This window comes from Thunnus maccoyii, chromosome 1 (assembly GCF_910596095.1).
Source record: "Thunnus maccoyii chromosome 1, fThuMac1.1, whole genome shotgun sequence".
Lineage (NCBI taxonomy): Eukaryota > Metazoa > Chordata > Actinopteri > Scombriformes > Scombridae > Thunnus > Thunnus maccoyii.
In genome coordinates this window covers 16,901,140-16,928,761 of record NC_056533.1, presented here as the reverse complement: position 1 = coordinate 16,928,761, position 27,622 = coordinate 16,901,140, and the positions used below count along the sequence as shown (strand labels likewise).

Below are 27,622 nucleotides of genomic sequence, written 5' to 3'. Positions count from 1 at the left end.
AAAAAGAAACAGGAGGTAATCTGGATATTCATTTGACGGTTATGCACAAGCAGAATGAGAATTCCCTTTATGAAATTAAATGTGTAGGAAAATGTTGGTAGCGGGAAGGAAAATACCAGGAGTTGTGATATGGTTATGATGAAGAAACTATGAAGTGACAGCACTTATCACAGGTGTCTCAGGCTTAGAAGAAGAATTAGGCTTGTTATGACAAATGCTTATTTGTCCGAAGTACTTGCTTAAGGAAATGCAGTGTCAGCCATGATGGGCATGAACCTGATTAACAGATGACCCCTTGTATCATAAAATAAATAAACAAAGCAATGATCGTGGTATCAGCTTAGCCTTTTATCATAGGTGATTCTGCATTGAATAGTTAACATGCATGAAACAGTTACACACAACTTTGGAACATGGATGAGAGGACTTATCTAGAGCTTAGATAAGTAAATGATATGGTAGCAAATGCAAGCAGCTCTCGATCCGAGCATGAATGCATGCTGAAGTTCTGCTTTAAACATTTCACAGTAAAAACACGACCCGTTACTCTTGGTTTCCAATCACTGCGTAAGAGAAACACATTAGAAAATTAAAAACGTAGGCTTGGAATAATAGAAAAAGTCTGTATTAAACATTCCCTTTTCACTAAACACCAAAAGTCAGACAGACAGAATAAGGTTCATTTACCTTCAGCATAATCAAACATAATCATCAGTACAATCTTGATACAAAGAAAACATTTAAAGGGATTCCTTTAATTTTAGGTTCATATTCTCTCGACCTCATACTTGTTGCATTGTAGCATAAATGAATGTGTTTCTCTCTGAAAATGAAATTTGCTCTTTGAGGAGCAAGTTTTAACAAAACTAATGAATACATGTTGAAAGCAAACAAAAAAAACAACACTCCACTCCATATTGAGTGTATTTGTGGGCAGCATACTTCGATGGGAATGGAGAAAACAACTGAAGATGGATCTGTGCAGGAATGTTTGACTTTGTGATCACAACATTTTCATTTAAGTCCAGTCAGTTGAGTAAATAGAGTTTCAAATGGAAGTGATCAAACCCTGAAAAGAGTGAGATGGTAGTGTGATAATGGCCATTCAGAGAGAGGGCCCAATTTTAAATTCTACATTATCTCTATTTTAAATTGAAATCCAAAACATAGTGGCTGTGACGTGTGTGTGTGTGCATGTGTGTGTGTGTGTGAAGTGGCAGTGGGCCTGACTACCATTAGAGATCCAACAATCAGCAGTATGTGGGTCTTTATGGTAGCTGGATAATAAAGGGAGAAAAATATCTGGTCTCTGATCCTACTACGAGTGAGATGAAGACTAAACATGGAAAATATAATCTCAGAGTGGTCCGCTATTCCACAGATTAAAAGGTGGGTAACACCATGGTTTTATGAGAAACTATAAACTAGACAGTGTTTCACTGTATTTCATGAGAATGTGAAAACCAGCTGCCAATCTTCTGCCTTACAGCACTGTTTTCTGGAGCAGTCCACACTGGTTATTTGGTCCTTAAAAAGCTATAAATAAACATGAGATGAGAATAGGGGACAAGGAAGAAATATGACAGACAACAGAGACATATGACAAAGGAAAATGGGAAGAAGAAACAAAAAGAGGATGGAGGTAGAGAGGACATTTGTGACATCATATCCAGCTACCAACAGTGGTCTTGTAAAACTTGCTTTTTGCATTATTGCACTGCAACTGACACACAGAGGAATGACAACATTAAAACAAATCAAACACACCCAAACATGTATGTAAAATTTTCACATATATTGGGAAGAATGGGAGGTGATCACAACACTAGTTTTCTATTTTAAATCTTCTTTGCCTTTGAGATAAGATAAGAGAGGGATGAGGCAGGATGGAGCCTTCTCATTAAAAGGGTTCAGATGTGACCTTCTATGTATGACAGGATCTGTCAGGTTGCCTCATCTGAAATTTGCAATAGTCAGTAATAACAGTTATCAATTTGCTGTATAGTGGAACCACAGGTTTGATGACTTTTCTTTCATCAAAGATCATTTTAGTTTAGTTTTTCAGCTCGTAGCCTAAACTAAACTTTGGGGTTTTGCCCTGCAACTGGAGCAAAGCTATAATGCATCCCTATAAAATCGACCCCGTGTCTGTAAGACTTTATCCAAACCCCATCCCTCTTTATCACATCCCAACTGAAGGCCGAGTCTTGTAAGGCCTTGGAGAAATAGAGAACAGGTGATTACAATCATTAGAGTCGGATGATGGGCTACAATGATTTGGCAAAGATGACGGCATGATGTTGAATAAAAAGTGGGGCAGAAGAGGACAGTTTCAGCTCAAAGTTTTGGTTCTAAAACCAAATAAAGTGGATGCAAGAGGGTTTTGCACTCTGGCAAAGATGGTGTAATTACATATTCTTGTATGTCCATAGACATACTGAGCCTGTAAATTAAAAAAAAAAAAAAAAAAAAAAAAATCAGGTGGTCTAACCTGATGACCAAACCACTTTACCCCATCATCTGACTCCTATGAGTGATAATCGGTTTTCCTCATGGTCCACCTGGGTTGTGAGCTGCAGAAGTGATAGCATAAGCCTGATACCTGTCACAGTCAGTACCTGTGTTTGCCAAGACGGCTATGTTGCATCACACCTAGATCAAGTTTCCAGAGTCACGCTGTTTGCCAACCTCTGGTTAGCACAACACGCAGATAGACCATTTTAGTTTCCTTCTCTAGATTTGCAGCACCAGACCAGCAGCTGAGATGTTGTCTCCTCCACCTGCAGTTTGGTAAACCTCAGTGCACACCAGCACTGGCGCCACGCAGATCTCGTAGTCCTCCTCATCCCAGCAGCTGACAGGCCTGGTCTCCTGCAGGGGAATACGCTGGCTGCCCTCCCGCCGGCTCACAGAGAACGAGTCGTCCATGATGAGCCTTGCCTTGCTGGGGTCAATGTCATTGGAGCCACAGACATGGCGGTTAGCTGTGAGTGAGGCCTTGGCAGTGGCTGACATGGTGTTCTTCCACTGGGAGCCGCGTGTCACGATCATGGCCTGAAAGGCCAGCGTGTGGACATGGAGCCTGGTTAGGGGCTTACCCTTAGCACTGTCACTTTCTGCTCTGGCATCCCTGTAGCGCTGGTTGATAATGCGATAGACCTCCCTCATCTGGTCCAGGACAGTAGCTACACGGGGGTTTGGGTCAGACAAAACTGTGATGTTGGAGCCTTTAAGTAGACTGAGCAGGTTGGGAAGTTCCTGTTCATTCATCCCTAAAGAGTCCGCCTGGGGAAAGCAGAATCAGGATGAGTCACATGCAGTCCTCTGTACTGTGCATCTTGAAACAAGACTATGGCCCCATTTACACCCAGTATTAGCATGTGATCAGTATCTGGACACGTTATCGGGATAATGACATCTGATCTGTGGGACTTTGCATTTACACCTGGTATTTAAATGCTCTCTTGTTTTCTCATTACTATCTGTGTTGTGATCAATCTCAATATGCAAATTAGCTAGGCAGAGCTGGCAGACTTGTCAACAAACATGGTGCCTTTAAATCTTATATTAACATGCCTTTTTCCTTATCAGCGTAACGTATCCTGATACAGATCGCATTTTAATGCCAGGTGTGAATATGGTGTAAGGGTCTACACCCACGCTAGCAGCTTTGTGAGGCTGTACTTGTGTACAGTGCTCTGAGCTAAATGCTAATGTCTGCTAACATGATTAAAATTTATCCTGAGGGGGCATGAATGTGTGCACTACATTTCATAACAATCCATCCAAAAGTTGTTGAGTCACTTCACCCAAAACTGTATAATTTCAACCTTCTGGTGGTGTTAAAGGAAAAGTCAAGGATCACCAAAATCATCTGGGAACCATGAACATCTGTACAAAATTGTGTGCCAATCCATCTAGTAGATGTTATTGATGATATTTCACAGTATACATGAAAACTTTGACCTGCTGGCGGCACTACAGGAGAAGTCAGGGTAACAGAATTCATCCTCTGGGCACCATGAATGTCTCTATAAAATTTATTTGCCATCCATCCAATAGTTCAGTTTCAGTCTGGATTAAAGTAGTAGACCGACCAACTGACTGACAGACATCTGGCAATAATATAATCTTTCACTGTGGTCAACAGTGAAACAGTGGAAAGTGTAATTTATTTTGGAAAAAAACTCTGACGGCAATTCTAAAAATGGCTCTTTGTCAGGTGGACGTCACACTCATATATGCACTTCGGCGTTTAGACTGGTATGTTACTTTTCCGAGCTGAGAGGAATGAACCATACTTGCTGTGTTGGCTGAAACAGCAGCATCTTTTTTGTGTTTTAAAGGTTTCTGGACATCAATGGATTTCTACAGCACAGCAGCATATTAGCTACATCAGGCTGTAGCTAGACAGACAGCATTTTATAATTGTGAGTAACCATTAATAAAATGGGCCAGAACATATTCCTACATGTGAAATGGTTTTACAGTTATGTTTTCTCAATACTGTTCACAACATGTGAGAAAAGAAGGAATCTTTCAACTTTGTAATACAGCTAGAAACTACAGTAGCAAGTAATACACTAAACAGATGTAAATATACAGGAAGGGAAATACAACTTCTGTTGAGTCACAGACTGTTTTGTTTACAAATATATTCAACAAATTTGACTACAAATCTAGTTTCACACTACCTGGTATTATTTTTCAGACTAGGGATAAATATTAGTCATTATAGTTATAATAAGTTTTTCACCCTTATGATTTTGTAATCATTCTAGTCATTCTGAGTAACATGTGAATTATTGCGATTGATTTAATTGTTCAGTCATACATACATGAGGGATGACATAGTGAAGTAGGTCTTCCATTATACTCTCTTCTACAAAACTGGCCATCTCAAAATGGATGCCAATGGGGGGAGATGAGGAGGACAGCAGGTCAGCCAAGCGGGAGAGGAGCGCATCACGCTCACCTGGAATGATGACAAGGCGATAGGGAGTGAGGTGGAGTATGACAGACAAAAAAGGCAGAGAAGGTAAGATATCAGAAAAGGACAGAAGAAAGAAGAGGAATGGAGACAAATGAAATGACTGAATAACAGCAACAGCACCAAGTTATAATCACTCATTACAAAGCAATAACAAACAGAGTGACTTTCTTTCAAAAATCAAACCACTTTTTTCTTTTTTTTTCTATTTAAAATGTGGGCAAAGTCCTGCCAAATTCAACTCTCGACTATTATTGGCTGGATTGATTGGCTGGTGGTGACCACATGTCACTCTCTATATATCTGACTGAATGTGTCAAGCTAACATGATTAGCTTAGCATAACATATTTTCACCTTAATGATTATCAAAATAATATGAAATAAGTATAATTATACCAGTCCTACTCTGTAGATTATTCTAGAGAGAATCAAACACTTGTTTCCGTTATCTTGTTGTGATTTAAAAACTATGAATTTTAGCACTATCCCATTTCAGTGGTGCGACAGAAAGCAGCTGAAACTAATACTAGATGTTCCACATCAGCAAGAATTGAAAGGTTGTCACCAATTTCCTTTTACCTGACTGGAAAGGGAAGTTGTCCATCATTTGCAGTCCGCCCACCACCAGCAGATCTGGATCAAAGTCTTGAAGTTTCTCTGCAAATTTCTCCATGGAGGCCAAGTAGGGGTTATGGTCATCACTGTGGATGATATATCTGTAGACCACATAAATATACATAAGGCTTAACACAGTCATCTTGGAGCCTGAGAACACTTCATAGCTCTATTGTTCACAACATTCACTAAGTCCAGCGTATACAGTGAAATACCGCGCTGGCTCAAATATAAGTAGTTTGCAATTTGTGATTCCTCAAGGTTCTCCAAACCTCCACCAAACAATCAGCTAACACATACCTGTTGGCTCTACGTGAGGTATAGTGTCCCCAGCTGGCACCAGATGGATACTCCAGGATGAGATGGATGTCTGGCTCCTCTACTATGTTACCAGCCACTGGAGAGACAGATGTAGGTGACAGAGGGAGGATGGAGTTGGAGATAACAAGTTTCATTAAAAGAGAGTAGAGAGCACAGAGGAAGAGGTGAAGGGAAAGGAAGGGTAGAGGAGAATGCAGGAAAATTATTGAGTGAAGTAAAATCGTTGAGAGAAACAAAGGGATCCTATAAGGCATTAAGGATGCACCAGTGTGTGTGTGTGTGTGTGTGTGTGTGTGTGTACCTGTGATGTGCTGGGACAGGACATCAGTAAAGTCGGGGCTGAAGCTTCCCCCCAGCAATATGTCACATCCCTCAGTTGCCATGCGACCAGCCATTACCGGGGCATTTCCACCTACTGACCATCTGTTCCCAGGTAAATCACGGGACGCCTCCACCAGCTCACTAAAGAGGGTGTCATTTAGCATAAAACGCCTGCAAGAGAAAGAAAAGAACATATGACCAAACTGAAAGACAAGAACTTGAAAGTACTCGCATCATTTTCTATAAACACCTTTTCTTTTTGTCTTGTGTTTTAATACTTTATGTAATTTCTAAATTGCAACTGTGTATGAAATATGCTCTATAAATAAAACCAATGTAATTAAACCTGAGAGACTTGTTGACCTGATCTGTTCCCAGACATTAATGTGTGTAACCAAAATTCTATGAAACAGGGAATTCAAAACATTTGAATGGATTTCCCCAAGAAGAATGCTTCTTCTCAAAAATGTTACTTGTTTGTCTTATACCAAAAGGACTGACGTGTTTTATGCCATGAAGCTCTGTTGGGAAAACACACGGGTGACGTGTATCAAGGATATTTAAGTTTAAGACACAAGAAAAAGAAATGTACACTACATAAGTAGAAGTGCGACAAATAGGACTTAAGGATACAGGGAAGAAGATAAAGTGCACAGGAGCTTAAGACATTTGAGAAAGCAATAGAAAGAGTACAGTGCGAGTTAAGTGCGAGTCAACATAAACTCTTCTATGGTTTTCGGCAGTGCAGGAGATGCAGGTTGTGGCACCACTTGTTGCTACGAGGCTCCTGAAAAGCCTTTTGAACACTGACAGCCTTCTGATAAAAGCAGAAATATTTTTGACTTCACAGTCCTGTCGTTCCGAGTGCTAAAAGTGCAGCAATCACATAGAAATAACAAGAAAAAAAAGTGTTGTGAAAGAAGGTTTGAAAAACTGTAGCCTAAAACAGACTAAATGTACCAGAACATTCTACAGACAACAGTATGTATGAGTTTAGCCTGGTTAGCCTGACTCGTCTCTTCACGCTCATCTATATGTCACACACTACCCTTTTTCTCTCTAGAGACGTAAAATTGAAACTGTGGTGCAAGTGAAGTGAGAGGAACTGAAGGGAAACAGAAGTAAAAGCAAAACACACTGGGCAACTTAAAATGAAAACTTAAAAAAACATTTAGCTTAAAAAGCTTAAAAGTTATGAATTCAGACTTTATCCACGCAAGTTTGTCATTTGGTTGATGTGTTTTCTATCTACAATTGTAAATTACATGAAAAACAGGCAAGTAAAATACTCTAAATGCTGGAAACAACATTCATTCACTGTCTCTCTCACACATTGCCTTGCCCTTTCTCTCCATGATGACTTTGCAAGCCTGTTGCCTTTAGGTGTTAATTCCAGACAATGAACAAAGGCTCACAGGCGCCACAGCAACAACAGGAGCAGCCACCAATGACAGAGAGGAGAGGAGAGATGAGTTCAACAGCACAAATCTTAATCCCTAATACTTTAAAATGGCTGCCCAGATGCTAACTGATAAATAAAAAAGCAGACAGAGAAAAGTGCTTGTTTTGTTCGACCAACAGTCAAAAACCCAGAGAAGGTTTGGCATCTTTGCTTGATGACTTTTAATTGATTATCAATGGACTAATCGATTAACTGACTAATTGTTTTGGCACTTTTTATTAGTATGCATGGATCTTAAAAATAAATCCATTTAACTTCACAGTGGAATAAAAGATTGTTTTTGAAAGAGCATGTGAGGCGGGAACTATGAGTCAGGAGCACAGCAGCCTGAGGGGCGTAACTAATCGGCTACTCTTGGCTGATCTCAAGCCTCACAAAAATAATATCTTCTTGCCATTCCCCCTCTTACCCATCCAACCACACACACACTGACAGCACACACATTTGACATAACAGATGGATAAGAAGAATCACATATATTGTCCTAACAAAGAAAAGACTGAGCACCACTTACTCTGCAGCAGCTCCTGGTGCAAAGAAGTAGGCAAAGCTCTGAGCCAGCTGCTCAGCGTTTTCTATGTAGTCATGATGTAGCGGCTGGTCTGTGGGAGGGAGGCCAATCTTATTAAGCAACGATACTCCGTCCACTATCAGGTCCACACAGCCACCAAAACCTGCGGTGACAGAGAGGGGCAGAAAAGAAAGACAAAGAGAGATAAATATGCAATAAAAGCAATGCACAACAAGAGGGAGACCATAAAAAGAGATAAAGAGGTGGCCTGTAGGGGGAACGGGGCAGGAAGATGGTTGTGAAACAGGAAGATATTTATGGGGTACTGTGGTCAAACTGAAAGGTACAAACAGAACATAGAGAAAGGTAATGCCAGTGTGCAGCTTTAGTAAACGGAGCAGAGGGAAACCACCGAGCAGCTGCATCTGATGTTGCGACATTTGTCTGCCACCGTGGTTGGTCAAATGATCTGATACACCAATATAGTTTCAGCTGTGAATTTAGCGCAAGTAGTTAAAACATAACAACATATTGTGTAATCACATTAATCACACAAGACAAAGGTAAAACAACATGCAAAATCAGAACAGAAGAAAGCAGGCAACAACATGTAGCAACTATATTTGTTATAATATTATCAGGAACATTGTGTTGTAACCCTAATTCACCATCCAGAGCACCAAATAGCAATACATAAGGTTTAGATGTAACTTTTTGAGACATTATGTAACTATGCTATACATGGGATGTTAATATATCTAATTCTGAATAATAACTTGATAACTACAATGTTTACAGGTTTGACTGCGTGGCTGTCAACTGGGTAAAGGTTGGACAGATAGGGCATCACTTTTGATGTGTGTTTGTATCAAGGTTCAAAAGGACAAGATAGGATTAGAAATCTGTCTGAAGCAGTTTGTTGTCTTCAGGTGCAGAAATCCACCTTTTAATACTGATAATGACTTGATGACCACTGCTGAGGCACAAGTCACTTCGGTGGTACCACTCACTATTATACTATGCCTTTGTGTAAAGGTGAGGGTGTGAGACCATGGAGTTGTCAACAGTGTAGGCTGATAACTAGCTGTCTTCATACCAAAGCTGAAGTCGGGGGAACCTAAAAATACATTCTTTATGGTTTTTAACTACAGCAACAGTGGTAAGTACATCCCCCAATTCCCCAACTGCCTCCACTATTTAGGCAAGTTTGTACTGGACATGTCACACATAAGCTACCACTTATACTAGTGATATTAGCCCATAAGTTCAACCACATTCCTGCATTCATTGTGCAAATTGTAGCACCTACTTGCCCATATTTCTATGCACTTGTCATTGTCCCTCATCAGTTTAAACACAGCAGGCCTGGACTGCAGAGCTCCACAGAGAAGATGATATGTCTCTGTGGTGTCCTGTTGGACGATGGAGGAACAAACTGGTTCCAGCTGGTCAGAAAAGATGCTGGTCTGGACTGAAAAACGATGACTGTGCACATCTTACAGAGTCACCCCTCATTCACAGAGTTAGGTTTGACTACAGCACACAAAACCAGACATTAGATCTCCAACCTACATTTCACTTGGTCTGTCATTTGCTCACAAATCCTGACATTTTCAGCACTCACTGAAAAAGTCTGTGTCTCATTTAAGATTGACGTTACTGCCTATCTTTCCTTTGTTCCTTATTTTCAATGGCTTACTAAAGTTTGTAATAAGTCACATCAGTATTAGCCTTTCAAAGTTCCAGTATACACAGCGGGCAATCAACTTTAATTTATTTATTTTTAATTTAAAAATGAGAGCAATGAATGAAGTTAACGTCAACCTAGATTATCGGTAATTTAGCAGTTAAATAACCTTAATGTAATGCTTATTTGGTTTCCAGCTAATCAATTAGTAACCCTAAAGTCTAATGAGATTAGGCTAGCTGCCGTTAGCACCGTTAGCACTTACCAACAGCCACTTTCGGTCTTGTGACGTCGTTCATTCCCACTTTGCGCTCAGCCCGGAGCAGAGAGGACAGCACGGTGTCCAGCCGGTCGTCCAGTACTCCATTCTGGGGTGACCGGAACCAGAAGGCTAAAAGAACCACAAACAAGGACACAACAGGCCCATATTTCATCCACGAAACCCTGCCTCCTCCCTCCATCGCTCGCTGACTCGCTAGCTCCGGCGGCTCTCACTGTATGTAACGAGCTAGCAGTTTCCGCCCGCTCCACCAGTAGTAAGAGAGGAGCGTTGGGTTGTCTGTTTGTTTTGAGAGTCGGAGTGTCCCGGAAATACCTTAACTGGGCGGAATGATGTACTTCAGTCACTTATTCAATACAGCGCTGCTCCAGCTGTGTTATGTTTCGGTATGTGTGAACCACTTACATACATTTTCATGTAAAGAAATCTAGTTAGTATTTTATTTTAGCCCAAACACAGTTTTCCAAGTTACAGATTTGAAAAGGGAACAGGTCGGAGTTTAAAACGAGCAAACTGTTTTCTACTACGAAGTGGGAGTGTTTGTTTACGCTGACAACAAGGCGGAAGTATGGAAACTTTGAACTCATTTGAAACTTTGAGATCAACTGCATTTCTGACTTTTTCCCCCCATTATCACTGTGTGTGTGTGTGGTTTTGGACTTATGTTTTTAAAATTTGCTGCTGCATTGTAAATCACTTTGAGCTGCATTCTGTGCATGAAAGGAGCTATATATAAATAAAGTTAATGAAATGCCTTGCTTTACCTTTATGTTATGTTATATATTGAAAAAGGTTACTTGATGTATACCTGCAAAAATTGGTCACAAAATAAAGTTCATTCATTCATCGGTACAGATGACTTAAGAAGCAGGATGTTTCTAGCTCATCCTGCTAACATAACAGAAAATGTTATCACTTTGCTTTAGAATGAATATTCATCAGTTCATCTCAAAACCACCACCCAAATTCTTGTTGTTTAGATGCAATGGAAACTGAATGGGAATAGATTCACATCAACTTGCACATTTCCCGTCTGTGGATCAATAAAGTCTTAATATAACTTGCTCATTATCTATTACATCTTGACCCACAATTTCCTAGCGAGTCAGTCTTATCAGGCTAAGGAGGCTTCAAATCACTCAGATAAAATGTCACATGAATGAAATTCCATGATGCACATTCAAGAGTAACAACACCATACTGGGAGCCAAAGTAATCAGATTTTTTTAAAAATTTTTTATTTAATTCAGAACATAAAAGCTATGTGCCAATATTTTTGGTCTATAAAGGCAGACAACAACACTCCATCTCATATCCATCCATATATTTAAAAAAAAAAAAAAAAGATATTGATGAGATATTTCTCATCTGATACTCAACACTTAAAAACACTAATAGGCACAAATTACAGTGAGTAGATCCTAACATTGTGGAGTGACATTGGTGGCACTGAGAAATAAAAATGGCAATCAATATGAAGGCTGTGATCATTTAAAATTAGACACATTCAAACAAACTGACCTCCTCTGCTCCATTAGGCAGAATCTTATAATCTATGTCAATCACATAGCTGTAAAACAGCTCACACTTTCCACCAGTGCAAAAACATGTGACGGGGGTGGGGAATTCAAACAGTTATGGTCCACCCAAAATCACCTGAGATAAAATCAAATGTACTAATGTGTCTTTCCTCCTGTGCAACCTTTAGACTGACTATGTCTTTAAAATGGTGACACATAGTTGCTGTCATACTCAATCTACTAAAACCATCTTAATGTAGATAAGGTTACTCTTAAGTTTTTTCTGTCTGCTGTCAATAGAAAAACCTCATGCTATGTGTGCACGGGGATCAGTGGGTTGTAACTGTCACGACTAAAAGCAGTTAAAAAGGTGTTGAGAAGTTCCAAGTTTAGGCAAGCCGAGTGTGTCTCCCTCTAGTGATTATGTAATGACACTGCCTCTCCAAACCTGCAACACAAACAAACAGAGTTAGTTATCATTATTGATTAATCCGTCGATTATTTTCTCAATTAACAGATTATCACTGTTTCTCTAAACCCAAGATGACGTCCTAAAATGTCTTATTTTGTCCCAACCATAACAAACCAGTCCATGACCCAAAGATATTCAGTTTACTGTCAGAATACTAAAACAAAAACAAAAACCTGAAAATATTCACATTTGAGAAGCTAGAATCAGAATTTGGACATTTTTTTCTCTTAAAAAGTTAGTCCAAATGATTAACCTGTAGCAGCTTTCTCACTTAGAATATATTTTGCATATTTTTTTTAATTGTTAATCCTTTCTTTTTTATATTATTTAGGATTAATAAACTTAATTTTGTATATATTTTTGACTGTTGTGCACCAAAACACCAAGGCAAATTCCTTGTATGTGCAAACCTACATGGCCTGATTCTGATTAATTTAATAGTTGACAACAAATCAATTAAATGGTCTAATCATTGCAGCTCTACAGATCACATACACACTATTAAAATTATGTTGAGGATTTTACAAAGACAAAAGCCTATCAGAGTTGAAATGAGAGCTGCTGAAGTGGTAAATGGTCAACAGTCACTTTAGGACTATGAGGCTTGTGTACAAACACTAATCAATACATTACATTAGAGAGATCAATACTTAATATCCCCATTACATGTTGTTTTGGTGTCTTACCTTAAGTTTTTATTTGGGAATTCCTGCCACAACCTCAGACTCAATACTACAGTGATCTGATCCACGCAGGATTTTGAAGAATCCTGAAGACCAGAAACAAACGAGAAGACAGTTGACACATAAATTCTCAGTTTTAGCAAATGTGCAAAAAAAAAAAAGAAAAAAAAAAAAAGAAAGCTTAAACCCAAAACCAACAAGTGGATGTTTGTAAGCATAAAATATCTGCATGTCTTCAGGGATTAAAGCAAGAAAAGATTTTTGAGCCTGAAAACTGGTCCAGGAGGAAATGTGTACAATGTATTGAATTAAGTATTATATGAATTTAAAACTGCTGCCTGAAATCCAGCCTGATGCCTGAGAACTTTACGTCCTGTGTCTTAAGTGTGACAGTATACAGTATTGCATGTGTCCATTTGTGTCTCACGTTATAAATAGATATGATGAAATGAATATATATAAAATACAAGGAGTTTTATAAAGCAACGCATGATAGAACTATTTACAAGTTACTTATTTAAATAAACAATACCATAATGCAGAAATAGTATTATTCACCAAGATGCAGAAGAACTTAAATTTGAAGAACAGTCCATTTCAGATCATTAAATAATTAATGTGGCAACCTGTGTCCATTATTTTAATGTTGTAGCTGGAACAGGTCTAACTACACCATACGGCATTAGGTAGTATGAGCTGTAGAAAACATCATATCTTGAAAGCACATTGTACATTTTGCTTGAAAATCTTAATCTTTAAAGTTTCATGTACTTGTCAGATGAACTTAAGTAAGATGTGCGCCAACTTATCAGTTTATCAAGTAATCCTGTAAAATCTAATGCAACCCAAGTATCAAAGAAGTGTTGATTCAACTATGGGACGATTTAAGCTTTCTGTTGGTTGATGGTGATTTAGACTGTTATACTTACAGCGTTTCTAATATCCTGGTTCTCTCATGTACGTATGTAAATGGGGGTGGGACACTGTTTATATGACTTTTGTTATATGAATGAAAGTTAAAAGTATTAAAATGTGTGACTCTGCTCACCGTTATCACCCCAGTCGGTGTTCCAGGAGTTAGCACAGAGCCAGTAGGGAACACCATCCTCCTCCCCCCAACCAAGCATCTTGATGGCGTGTCCACCCACAGCAGACCCAGACACATGCTGATACACACCTGGAGACAAGAAAAAAAAAAAAAAGGCAAGAAACACAATAGAGAAGACAAAGAGGGGAGAGTCAGTGTGTTGTATAAAGAACTTGAGTTCATGTGCATGAAGGAATTTTTTTTTTTTTTTTTAAATAAACAGAGTCACTGAACAAGTTCTACAGTCAGCTTTTATCCACAGGTTGTGAGCATACAAGAGTAGATACTCTATGTGTGTGTTAAAGGTGCACGTGTTCTTACCAGACTTGTACAGCAAAAAGTCTTCATAGACAGTGAAGGCTCCCTCTACTGGGCCGTAAGTGGATATCTCTTGCTGAATCTGCTCCTCAGTTGACAGAACACTGTAAGACGTTTTACCTGCAACACACTTTGAGTTAGGATCCTGTGCTGTGCACATTTTTCACAGTTGTGTTCATCATCATCATCATCATCATCATCATCATCAGGGTTGGACTTCTAGAGGACATAAAAATTCTGCTCGTGTCACATACTGTACATGTGAGACACATCTGACATTACTGGATACATACGCTGGTCAACTCTTTATCAGGGATCCAACAAACACTATGCAAGTATAAGCCAGTCAGTGTAAATATATGCCTGTTAGTGACAGATTAATACTAAAGTTTTGACCACTGATACCAGATTTACTAATAGCTATTAATACATTGACTGAGTAACCTTCATTTCTGATCAAAATAACAAAAACATTTATGTACTGTATGCTGCAATATTTAAAGATGATTAATGAAGATAACTGCTTCAGCTCAGTCTTTTCTTTAGTGTATTTATTATTGCTACAACAGAGCAAAATTGAGTCACATTAAAGCATCACAACCAAATATAAAGTCATAATATTAGTAAACTGAAGTGGAGAGAATATTTCCTGGGGAATCAGAGCCAGAACATAACACAGGTTTTCTTTTATAAAGTAAATACTGGTGAGTAAGCTCAGCTACAGAGCTCGTGTTTACATATTTAACCCTCATCTCTCCCAAACTCTTATTTAGGAGATCAAAACTATTCTCCTGCCTTTCTTACCAAAGTGCTTGTCCTTTTTGTAGCTGGGTGTGTATCCAGCCTCACACTCCAAGACACACTGGGGTGTGTCTCCACCCTCCCCAGTGCAAGGAGGTCTGCTACCATTCACATGGTGCTCACAGGGGGCGATGGTGTAGGGCCGGCAACCTGTGGACACAAAGACGGTGTCAGGATTGTAAAGGACACACACACACACACACACACACACACACACACACACACACACACACACGTCACATCACTCACCAACGTGGGAGTCATAGAGTCCTCCAGAGACCAGACCTTCTTTGGTCCAGAAGTCCCAGGCAGCTGAAGGGTAGCCACCATTACATCTAAAAAAGGAGAGGAAGAAATGTAAATCACAAATGTATCCACGTTTGCATCATCGCAGAGAGTCTGCCTTTATGTATTCTATATGCTATTAAGTGCCAGTATTTGTGCACATAAATTAAAAACTTTTCCCATGTTGCTTTGTCTCACCCCATGCCGCAACTGTCACAGCAGGTCAGCAGATCCTCCGCAGAGATCTCCACGCTGACCTTGGCATTGCTGTTGATGCAGATGCGGTCGGAGATGGCCTCTGCAGCGCCAAATGCCTGTGAGCAGAACCACCAAGCCACGTCACAGAAACACAAATACAAACCATTAAAAAACAGGAAAACAGTCTAGAAGTAATTTATCAACAGAGAACAACAGAAACATTGGTAATCTGTCCTCCAGATGAGTTTTTTTTCCAGGGGGGGCAGGTATAATTTTCCCTTGAAAAGGGTCGAAGAATGAAGGGTGTAGTTTGCTGTACAGATTGCAAAACCTTTTGAGGCAAGTTTGTGATTTGAGGCCATATAAATAAAACTGACTTAACTAATCACAATCTAAAATCATAAACAAAATTCCCCAGACAACCTGTTTCTTCAACAACAATGTTCATCCTCAATCCCAGTTAAATATGGTATCATCTTTTGAGCAATAAGATTTTCCCCTCCTCACCCAGCAGGATCCACAGGACCCCTGGTCTCTGATCTCCTTCAGAGTGGGACAGTTGGGCCACTGCTCTCTTGAGTCAAATTCCTTTGGCAGCTTCACATTTCCAGCGTACTGAACCCTGCAGAGGAGAACACAGTGTTACAGAGTCAAGTGTTACTGTGTGCTACTATAACTACATCGTAAGCAGACTTCATGTACTTCTGTATCTCATGAGTGAGCACGTGGTGCAGCGTCTTGCTCACAAACAATGAAGCTGCTGCTTTAAGCCCAATGAACACTATAAATAATTAGGAGATGCACGACATGACAAAATACATGCTCTCACTGATGTGTTGGAAAAATGAAAGTGAATACAGGCATATTAAAAACATTTAATCCTGTGTGTTTCCCCCCCTCACGTTTTTACCCCCACAGACAGACTATATGTGAGACTCACATGACTGGCAGTTTGGGTCCCTTCAGCATCGTACCGCAGAGTTTCTGGACGTAACTGTAGTCCACATTATGGAAGTTGTGACCAGCCTGCAGCAGATTTAGGCAAATATTGAGGAAATAAAACTGAACACACCCACTGACTCATACGTCCAAGGTAACAATTTGTTGAAGACCAGACAGATGCAAGAACAACGTACAAGATTAAAAAAAAAAAAACAAAGAACAAAACCCAAACTCACCTTCCAGGTAGTGTTGATCTTATTGATGTAGTTGACCATCTCACTGGACAGTGGGTGGAGGCGGGGTCTGGCCAGGCTCACCGACAAGCTGGCAGCCAATAAGAGGAGGGCTGCACGCCACATTTTGCTTGAAAGATACAAAATGAGGACACAAGTTTATTCGTTATTCATATTAAATGTTACAGTTGTGAGCTATGGTAATATTTCTACATAAATTCGGATTCAGTGACTAAACCTTAGCATTAATTACCAAATCAAACCATGTATATTAACTTTCCTAAACTCAGATGCTGAGAGAATCATAATATGTCACAGTTAAAGCTAAAGCTGCATAACTATTAAAAAAAAAAAAAAAAAAAAGCAGAACTTAATCCCAATTGACTGTATATAATTATAAATGCATTTAAAAACATTAAAAATAGGACAGACGATGTATCAACAGGAAATGAGGCAGTTTATGAAAACACATTTGACTCAAACTTCCACATTTGTAATCAAGATCATACTAACATACTTCACTTTCACCACTCACACACCCTCCTGAAACTTGAGTCCTGAAACTAAGCAGATAAAATAAATGCTCATAGATGACTAGACAGCAACACTCTTGTTGCAGCTACAAGTGGAACATACAGTTTACACAGAGGGCGGAGAAAACCCTTTAGACCCAGTCATGCTAGTTAGGAATCCTTTCCAGTGGCTAAACATGCTGCATGAGCACACATGAGCACCTTCAACTCATTCCTTAGATTTAAACCTAACACACACACACACACACACACACACACACACACACACACACACACACACACACACACACACACACACACACACACACACACACACACACACACACACACACACACACACTTTTGTACAAGACTGTCAGTGTTTTTCACATAACTGCGATTATACAGAGTTTCAGTTCCCATTTAAAAGCAGTTCTCTCTCAAATGGCACGCAGGATACACATGATCAGAGGTGAAATGCACAAGTGAGCTTTGAGATCAGATGACTTCCAGACAAAGATCGATGAGAGATCATAATGTAGCCTCTTAAATTGAAGCATGGGGTGTGCTCAGGATAAGAAGGATGGTGCAGCCAGATCAATACCAGTGCAGACACTGTGCTCTTCTATAAACATGATGGAATAATCCTGCATGCCACTTCAAACCCCGACAACCCAAAAAAGGACAACAAATGATGATTTTTTTTTTTTTTTTTTGCAAACTGTACCAGGCAAGATTATCCAAAAATCACCTCACCACCATCATCTGAATCTGTCTGTAGCCAATATGATCTTAAGTGGCATTATTTATGAACATGTTGAAGTATCAATGAATACACTGGCATAGTGTCACACAGATTTTCTCTGGAGAGTAAGGGCTGGTCTGGTGACGTACATGAAAACTCAGCACACCTGTTTAGGCATGTCTGGTTTCTATTACGGAAAAAAGCAGAAGAAAATCCAGTGAAAACACCTTGAGTCTGTCTGAGAGCCAGAAAATATGGATTCCTGTGAAACTGATTTGATAATCACATGACAGAGGCTAATGGATTCGCATCAGCAAAAAGTACACAGAAGGAAGTAAGAATAAAAAAAAAAAAAAAATCTGTTCACAGAACATCTGCTCCCTTATGAAATCACACTGAACTCCATTCAGTTGGCTTCCTTTATCTAAAATTCAAAACAGGGTGTTGTCAGTGCTTAACTTTTAATACCACAAGCAATCGCTATGTGTTAGTCTGTGCACTAGTAAAACATCTTAAAATAGACACTAGTGACTTTCTCGGCTTGTTACTGATGTACATTTTCCACCACTAGGTCATACATGCTGGTTGCAGGGAGGTTTAAATGTGTGTGTGGGCAGTGATTATTTTACATAATGTCTATAGCTGTGAACTCCCTCTATGTTGTGCAGGCTTTTAACTGTGTGCAAACTATGTCATAAAAATCACAATGGGGCACAAGAAAAAAAATCAAAATGACAAGACAAGTTTGAAAGGCACCTATTTGTGAAGTTTTAAGAGAAGTGGTTCAGTCATACTTAGTGGATGGATATGATTTGGGGAAGTGAACCATCAGCATGCTGACCTGCATGGCCTAAAACGATCAGTACTACGTCAATTACTTCATAAACACTTCTCATAGCGAGAGTCACAAAGGCTGCATTAACTTGCTGAGTCATCCTGCAGGGCTGTGATCTCCCCTAAAATGTCACCATATAGGAAATGAAGGCCTGTATCTCTGATGATAACCAAAAGGGGTTGTGAAATGTTCTCCCAGCGAAGGAAGTTAATCATCAAGACAAAAACAGGTGAGTCAGCACCAAAGCCACAGAGCAGGAACATTTTAGTTTCCTCACCAGCGCTCTTATCGAGTGAAACCAGGGTTGAGGTCAGCTGCAGGAGACCTTTTGCTTCTAACCACATTATTTTCAGCTACTTTATCTTCTCATCATAGTTTTATTTTATTGTCATTTACAGCTACACTAAACATGACGCAAGAGTACCTATGAAGAGAAACACTTTAAACTTATTTAATGCAAAAACTTAGGGTACTGTAGGTGGGACAAAACAATATTCTGTATAGTATTTTATGATCTGGAAATAATGTCAAGACACTTGACTTATCAGAAGTTCCCCATCCTTGAGTTGTATCCTCAAACACTCATAATATAATGTTCTTCCACATGTTGGCTGCACATATCAACAAGGTGACACACAGTCTGATAAGCGTGTAATACTACCCTATAAATCTGGTTGGTTTGCTCTGTTTGTCTACTGATAGATTAACTGATTTCCTCATTCCTTGTCACAATGCTGAGGGCCTGCTGGGAAAGATCTGAGGCCTTATAGAGACTTAATTGACAATAAAGTGTTGTCCTTGTGTTTGAAATGTCCTGTTGTGTGTTGCAAATGTGACAACTTGCATTGGTGGGAACATTTCTAGAGTGGAAACTATGTAGTTATTAATGATAAGGTTGCATTAGTCGACTCTCAGTTCAGTCAGGTTTACTTCACCATCTCCTCTGACCTGCTATTGTGTCACAGACATGTTTATAACGGAAACGAAAACAAGTCTCAACACCTCTCTTTTGTTAAGTTATGAAGCTGATGGCTCCCTCAAGCTCTCATAAACCCTGCTTTCAGTTTCGTTGTGCATGAATGTTCAGTATCATGTGTCATGTTCATGTAAACTTATCGTATTAAATTAATTTCAGTGCATTTAACTAAGATGCTGCCAGCACCAGATTTCAATAATCACATCAAAGTGTCAAAGTTCATTAAAAACAGGTGTTTGGTGTCTGTATGTGACCTCCACTTGCTGCCTACGCCTTTATTGTAGCACGTCTGAGCGCGATGAAGCTAAACTGGGTCAGACACACACACAAAGAAAGAAACAAACAAAAACAACGACCACAATTTGAGATATACATTAAGCGACAAAATACGACGTAACAAAACTCTCCAGGTCATCCATGCTCCAGGTGCGCGACATGAAGGCGAAGTGTCGAGCGACACTTTTTCTGTCGAAAATATGTCATTTCTGTCGAGCGACACTTATCAAAAGTGTCGAGCGACGTAAGTTGCTCTTTGCATAAAATGAGGCGATATTAACTGATCATGCGGTTGACTCTGTTGATTTTACTAGAAAAGTAACAGATTTAACGTTGGCTAACGTTAACGGCTAACAGTAAAGTCACCGGGTAAACATGACAACAAACGGCTGACATGCGGAGCATAAAGCTGCGCGTTCTCGAACAAACAAAAACAACAAAATGAGTTAGTTACCTGTAGCTAGTTTGTCAGCTGTTGGTGTGAACTTAATCAAATTTTCAGCTCCAGGTTCCCCCCTCTTCAACTGTCACAGGACTGAACAAAACTGATTGTGAGTAAAGCCCTCCTACTCTTCCATTTATCCCTGAAACCACGTGAAACAGTCACATGAATGCAGCTCATGTGATCATCGATCATCAAACTGATACTTCACTCTTCCTTTTTTCATTCTGTTCTGCGGCTGTTGTGGTGTGACCACCGTGCAGGTGTTAGTACATGTAGGCATGTTCAAAGAACAATAATCTGGATATAATACTGGAAAAAACAGACTGTTTTCATGTTATATTGTCGAGATGCAATACTTCAATCTGACCTGTAGGAGGTGCTAAATCTCACCACTTTACTTTGATTGCAGTGTCAAAATTAGTAAAACTTTAATAATAATAATAATAATAATAATAATAATAATAATAATAATAATAGCAGAATGGTTTGGAAAAATGGTTAATATATAATGTAATAGTACCCTTCTATCAACCAGCTGTATTATGAAGGAAATAAAATATATAAAATAATAATATATAAAAGAAAGGTCAGATTGGACTTTTTATAGGCAAACACAAAACAAAAACAACATGATCATGATTGAGCTCTTTGCCTTTCCAATGAGAAATATTTTATTTATACAGCGCTTTAAACCTGTTAGACGACACTGTCCCACCCATGGGACACTTGGGTTATGGACAGTAACCTTTTTATTAAAATGGTGGTGCCTAGTAAGAGGTTAAAGGCACTCAAATACGCTTTACACTGATAAATGAATTGGCTAAAATAAGTTACACACAACAGCAGCAACAACAGAGTAGCAGGGAAGATACAGTGTTAACAGAAGAAAACAAATGCAGTAAAAGAGAATAAAAGACAAAAAAGACATAGTCTCATTTAAAAGTATTGGACTAAGAGCTGAGCATGAGTTAAAAGTGACTTTAAAAAGGTGAGTTTTGAGAGAAATGACAGTAACAGTCAATCCAAAAAGATGTTCTGGCTTAGAGGACCCTTTGGTCCTGGTAGGCCTGCTTAGTTAGTCCATCTTTGTCAATAGTGACACCAAATCCCAACATCTAGATAACATTTAAGAAGTCTGCACATCTACTGTTCCATGTCAACTAATAAACATCACTAACTCATTTAAATTGCTTATCTTAAGTCATTATCACATCCTAGTTATGAATACTTTTAACTGTCAATTTAAAATCATATTAGTTTCTGTGCTATAATGCTTAACAAACACAGGTCTGAAGGTCACTTGTTATTATTTGAGGGGTTAGAAGTTGTGGTTAAAGGCTATTCTTCGAACTTAAAATGTCCTTTTGGAAAAGTTGAAGAAAGGTAATTGGATAAGAGATTACTTTATGAGAGACAATCAAACATACAGTATACCCTAATTGTCTGTGCATTTAGTGGTGTAATAACTACAACATTAACATCTATGTTGATGTAATTATTCTGTTATAATGTTTTCTTGTTGATTAAGATGCTTCTAAGATACTTACATGGACTAAAACACAGTATGTTTTGAGATATAAGAGAGATGCACTCAGTGAAATGTATAATGATGAGGACATTTTTATAATGCATGAACAGCAACATATATATATATGGAGTTATTTGACTAATAGTTTCATTTGTTTGAGAAGTGTCTCATGATTTTGAATTGATGTTGACTTTGAGCCTTTTTTTGGCTGTGTCACTGTCATGCTCTGGATCATTGACCACAGAGAAGTTGAGTTACTTTCTCTTCCTTTAATCAGCCTGTCATCTGACTTTCAAAGTGATGAGATAGGAAAAATATTGTAACCACAGCACAGCACATCATGTTCAATCATTATTTTACCAAGCAAATTGTGTAAGAGCAGAGCCTAAATTTCAAAGTGTGACAAAAGCACTTTTTTATTTAACCAGACAGAGTGACCAAGATCACATTCTGCTTTCAACAGACGTAATCATCTTTTTTTCTATTAATATATTATTGAAGAACGGATCCTCAGTAGCAACAGTCTGGGGTTGTGTCACTGCATGCTGGGTCATTTGACCACCTTATAGACATAAGTATGTCATTTTTTAGTATAATGATTACAAAAGACTGCAGGGGCCCAAAAACTGCAGGTTCAATGTTTGACAATTACTTAATTTCTAATTTCTGATTCATGTTTTTATATCTTTATTTCCACTGATATTCTTACATTATGCATAATCATAAATCAACATCAAGTCAATATATTTATGGAGCACATTTAAAAACAACAGATGTTTTCCAAAGTGCTTTACAGGGGGATTAAATTATAGGATTATGTGATTGATGATTACAATAAAACAAAAAAACACAGGATCAGAATAACAACACAGACATAAATGAGATTTAAAAAATCAGATAAAATCTCAACACAAACAGCACTGTAATCGTTAGCGGCAAACTATTCCACAATTCAGGGCCGACAGCTGAGAATGCTTGATCACTTTTTGTTTTTAACTGGGTACGTGTAATGGAGAGCAGTGATTGGTCAGCAGATCTGAGGGGTCTGGAGGGGATGAGCAGTTCAGAGATGTAACCTGTTGCCAGTCCAGAGCTTTAAAAACAAATAAAAGAACAATGTGTTTAATCACCAGGCATCAACCCTGACACCATGTAATATGTCATATGTTCATTGCATTATGACATGAGTACTAGAGCTGCTGTTATGTGTTATATTTTATTATGTTGTATGGTATACTGTAATTCTAAAGGATATCTCAGACTTAACTGAGTTTAAAATGTATTATTTACAGTATCATTTACACCAAAGACTAAGACTAGTCCAAGTTCCTGTGTAAAAGCCCATAATGAGTTCAAAACATCAGACATTAAATGAATCAAAGTTCATAAAATACAACACATCGGACTCTTGATCATGACTAATGACTTTATTTTGTCACATCAATAGCACAGTTAATGACTCACCAACCACAGCTTCTCTGTGGACATCCTTGTACAGAAGAGGTGATGCATGTCGATAAATGGAGGCCGTCCGGTGATTAGGTGACGTTACACTCAATCAGCAAACAAATTCAGGTTTATCAGTGAAAACTATACTGCCTTTAAACAACTTCACATGTGAAACTTCAGCACAAAACCTTGAAATACTGAACCGTAGCTGTCAAACACATCTCAAAACAGTTAACATGTCCAAATTAAACAAAAAAACATATATAGTCAAATTTCAAATTAGTAAAATTAGTCAAATTAGATACACAAGCAAATATAATACACGTCAGGTAGACAAAGCAAAGCGTACTGTACTAATATAAGGCAATACACGTATATGAGGCAAGCATGGCAGCTAAAACTGTCGTCTACAAGGCAAAGCGCTGCTGATTCATGATGATCGAGCCAAGGCATGATTGCAGTCTAAAGCGTGTGCGTACTTTTTTTTTTTTTCAATAGTGCAATAAGATACATTTCATTAGCTGGCTTATTGCTGTTGCGTACACATACATTCCTGCATGTGCATTGTCTACCATAATGTGTGCGTGAGTCGTAACAGTAGGTGCTTTCTTTTTCTACGGGAATAGATACATTTCTCTGTCTGGCTGTATGAACAAGTAACATGCAGTGACTCCTTCATCAATCAGCAAGGATACAGTTTGATAAGCTAATTCTGCCAAAAGCATGTGTCTCCATATACTTTCATTCCATCATCATCTTCGAATATAAGCAGCTCAACCATTTAACTGCTCATTATAGATATATTATAGATATATATAGTTCATATTTTGTTTAAAAGAAAGAGTAAAACAGAGCAGAACAACAAATATACATGGAAGACTGTTAAATATCACATTCTATGACTACAGTGAAATTTTACATATTAAAATAAATAACATTCATAATATGACATAATATTGGCATTGAACAAACTCACAGCAGCACATTATTTCCTAAATTTCCCTTCATGTAACATGTGTACTCTGAACTTCAGCCCTTTCCTCAGTTTCCGTCCGTCGGGTAGCTACATTATTAAAAATGCTTTAATGTTTTTCAGAGTGTTTTTTAGTCCCACAGTGAGTAATTTAATTTTTCACTGTGTAAAACATTAACAATAACAGTAAAAGGAAAATAATAATGAGAAAAACAGATCATCCAATTTGTCACAAGGGGATTCTGTTTATCTGAGGTAGGAAGGACAGGTGAAAGAGAGGAAAGAGTAAAGCCCAACACCCATCGTATGTGAGTGGAGAACACTAATGTGATTAAGACCTCTTTATTTTTGTCTATTTATATTTCTTACAGTCATTCAGTAAATGCTGTAATTGGTTTGCAAACTAGTTTAACTTTATCTGGTGTCACATCATGCTTTAAATCAACAAAGCTAAGCTAACAAAGAGGTATAAATATTAAAAAACACATGAATGTGACAGTAAAGTTCTATGAAATATTATCGTCTAGTGGACATTTTCATTTGTTCCTGTTGGTGTCAGAAGAGTTTACTGTTACATGCGCACTAATGTGAAAATACTTAACTGTGGCACAACTGAAGAACAAATACATTTTGACAACATGAACATCAGGCGTCATGTTTACAGTGATGGATTGTCTACATCTGTGGAAGTAGTTCCTCTCATTTTAAACAAAAAAAAGGAATTTTTGGTGTCATTTCCCTCTGAAGGAAGGAAAATAAGCCACATTGCCAATACAAAAAAACGCAACATGATTTTAGGTATAATCTCTACAAGTACTTGCATTCCATTCTTCACAAGACAAGTACATTGTTTCCTCCTGTGCCTTGAAGCTACACTGACAACAACTTGTTTGTTTGTTGTGATCGTTAGTCAAAGTAATGTGAACCAAGAAGATGCCAACAATCCGAAACAATGTGAATTGTTCAGGACATGCAGCAAAACAATTTTATCGACAAATAAGTAAGCAGTGATGTAAAATACTGTTTTTTTTTCTTAAATTTGGGGCGTTAGCTTGCAAAAAACCTCATGTGTCCATCACAGCACATACAGGTTTGCTGCCATTGTCATTAACATAAACATCTGCTGTGATCATGCATTATATCTTATCATGTTTCATACTAAAACAAAAAACTAAAACAAAATGTGATTGTCAAAGGTGTTCATAAAAGCTACCTCACAATCATAATGTCCTGCAGAAATGTTTAAGGTCTTCTTTCTTTGTCGCTAAAATGAACAGTTCATTTTGTCCCTTGATTGCAATCACTCTGAAAAAATATTGGAATATTGAAAATATAGGAGGTAAGTTGTTTAAACTCTATTATATAATATAAATATATAATATTATAATATAATATATTTATTTAGAGATAGAACATTTCTGCAGTTCATACACTCAAAACAAACAAATAAAAGATTAGTCTGATATCGAATATCCAATCACTAAAAGACAAAAACAAGTCATCAGCAAACTGATAGAATTACTAAAAGAGTAAAACTGAATGCATATACTGTAATAATGGAAACAATGACTAAAACTCATCTAATGTTTCATATTGCTTAATTTCCTTTATCACATCCCCATTGATTCCTGCATTATAATAGTAGCGTCACTTACAGAAGATAATGTTACGACCACTCTGTTGGCTAACAATAAACTTCTCTGCTGTAAAGTGCTGACTGACTGAAATTATTGCTGTTTCGCAAAGGAAAGCACAGAAATTTCCCTCAACCTTTTGTCTTTTGTCTGATGGTCTTGTGAATATAAAGACAAACACATCAGTTTACAGATTTTACTGCTCTACAAACTGAAAACACATGATTCTGTCTCCTTGTGTATGACAGTAATGTATGTAAACACCGAGCTCGTACTGTACTGTTTTGTAAAAATCATAATAAGCATTTGCATGCATAATAACATCAGTGACTTTGAATGTGCGCCTGGATTTGCATTTATTATACATTAATCATATAGTTCTTGACAAATCATATGTTTCATTGTATCAGACTAGTTTAACTGATTTAAAAAAAGAGATATTGGTGAGTGGTGTTTCTTTAAGAGATCCTGCACCAGCAGACAACATTTGATGTTTATTGTAAACTGCTTTAATTACCTGGTTCATTTAAAACAAATATTTGCTGAGATCCAACTAGCACTTCAGTAACTTTGTCTTGATTAACATGATTGTTTATAATTCCAATATCATTATAATTATGATCATTTCTTTATCAGCTGACTGCACTGCCTGAATAAGCCTTTAGACCTAAGACTTAACTGCATTAGTTTTTCTATGGTTAGTTTCAGATGATCAGAAATCGTAAGCGTAGGGGTTTATCTAAATGAAGAAAGAGATACCCTCCCTTCATTAGCACCTGTGAATTTTTATCAGTGTATTCTTTTGATGAGTAACCCAAATCCAATCTTCTGTAAACACTTATCCGTAGTGTCCATAGTGAATTTTTTTCATCAACTGGTCTTTACTGAACTGAAATAATACACAAATTATAAGTCCTTGCTCTCATTTCTCCCCTCCCCAATTTCTAACTGATTCCCTTGTCAAGCCGTCTTTGTCACTGCTATCTTCTAAGGAAGTAGTCGGCCACACGTGTCTCTGATACACATGGATTTGCCAGATGCTTCCTTTTCACCTGCTAACAAGGAGCTTCGCTGTAACATGTGAGGAGGGTCATACTATCCCACCTTCCTCCATGTGAGCACTCCATTAAAACCAGGAGTTGCTAGTACAGCAACAAGGACCTGGTCCATCACTGACTTCCCACACATAAACAATTACTGCTAATTGTGTTAGTTGGAACAAGCCAGAGGTACTGGTATTAGGAAGCGTGTTTTTTCCACTGTGGCACCACTGTGCCAACCAACCACCAACACTCTCTGCAAATTTAAACCTTGTATCTGCATGTCAGGGGAAAAAACGTAAATAATAATTTATACTGCATATCCTTTCAACAACTGATTCAAGAACTGAGCTGAAAACCCCCCCTACTCCCCACCAAGCCTTTCCCCAGTTAGTTAATGCATGAAGTCATGTATATCTTTAACTGCTAAACTGAAAAATACATCATTCCCCACCCAGATGTTCCCCTCCCCTTTACCCCCA

General features: G+C 38.3%; 2 protein-coding genes across 2 annotated transcripts; both read right to left on the bottom strand.

Moving 5' to 3' along the window:
- Positions 1–327: 327 nt before the first annotated feature.
- On the bottom strand, positions 328–10,748 carry adpgk2 (ADP-dependent glucokinase 2). The gene is made up of 7 exons (XM_042405939.1): positions 10,174–10,748; positions 8,225–8,384; positions 6,229–6,419; positions 5,907–6,003; positions 5,571–5,707; positions 4,839–4,975; positions 328–3,285 (listed from the first exon to the last, which is right to left on the bottom strand). Exons 1-7 carry the CDS (start codon positions 10,367–10,369, stop codon positions 2,734–2,736), a joined length of 1,470 nt encoding a protein of 489 aa, XP_042261873.1. The 5' UTR covers positions 10,370–10,748; the 3' UTR covers positions 328–2,733.
- Positions 10,749–11,404: 656 nt separating this feature from the next.
- On the bottom strand, positions 11,405–20,689 carry ctsba (cathepsin Ba). The gene is made up of 11 exons (XM_042405953.1): positions 20,526–20,689; positions 16,731–16,857; positions 16,493–16,578; positions 16,060–16,174; positions 15,553–15,668; positions 15,319–15,404; positions 15,073–15,219; positions 14,272–14,388; positions 13,912–14,040; positions 12,867–12,949; positions 11,405–12,156 (listed from the first exon to the last, which is right to left on the bottom strand). Exons 2-10 carry the CDS (start codon positions 16,851–16,853, stop codon positions 12,876–12,878), a joined length of 993 nt encoding a protein of 330 aa, XP_042261887.1. The 5' UTR covers positions 16,854–16,857; positions 20,526–20,689; the 3' UTR covers positions 11,405–12,156; positions 12,867–12,875.
- Between the last annotated feature and the right edge of the window lie 6,933 nt (positions 20,690–27,622).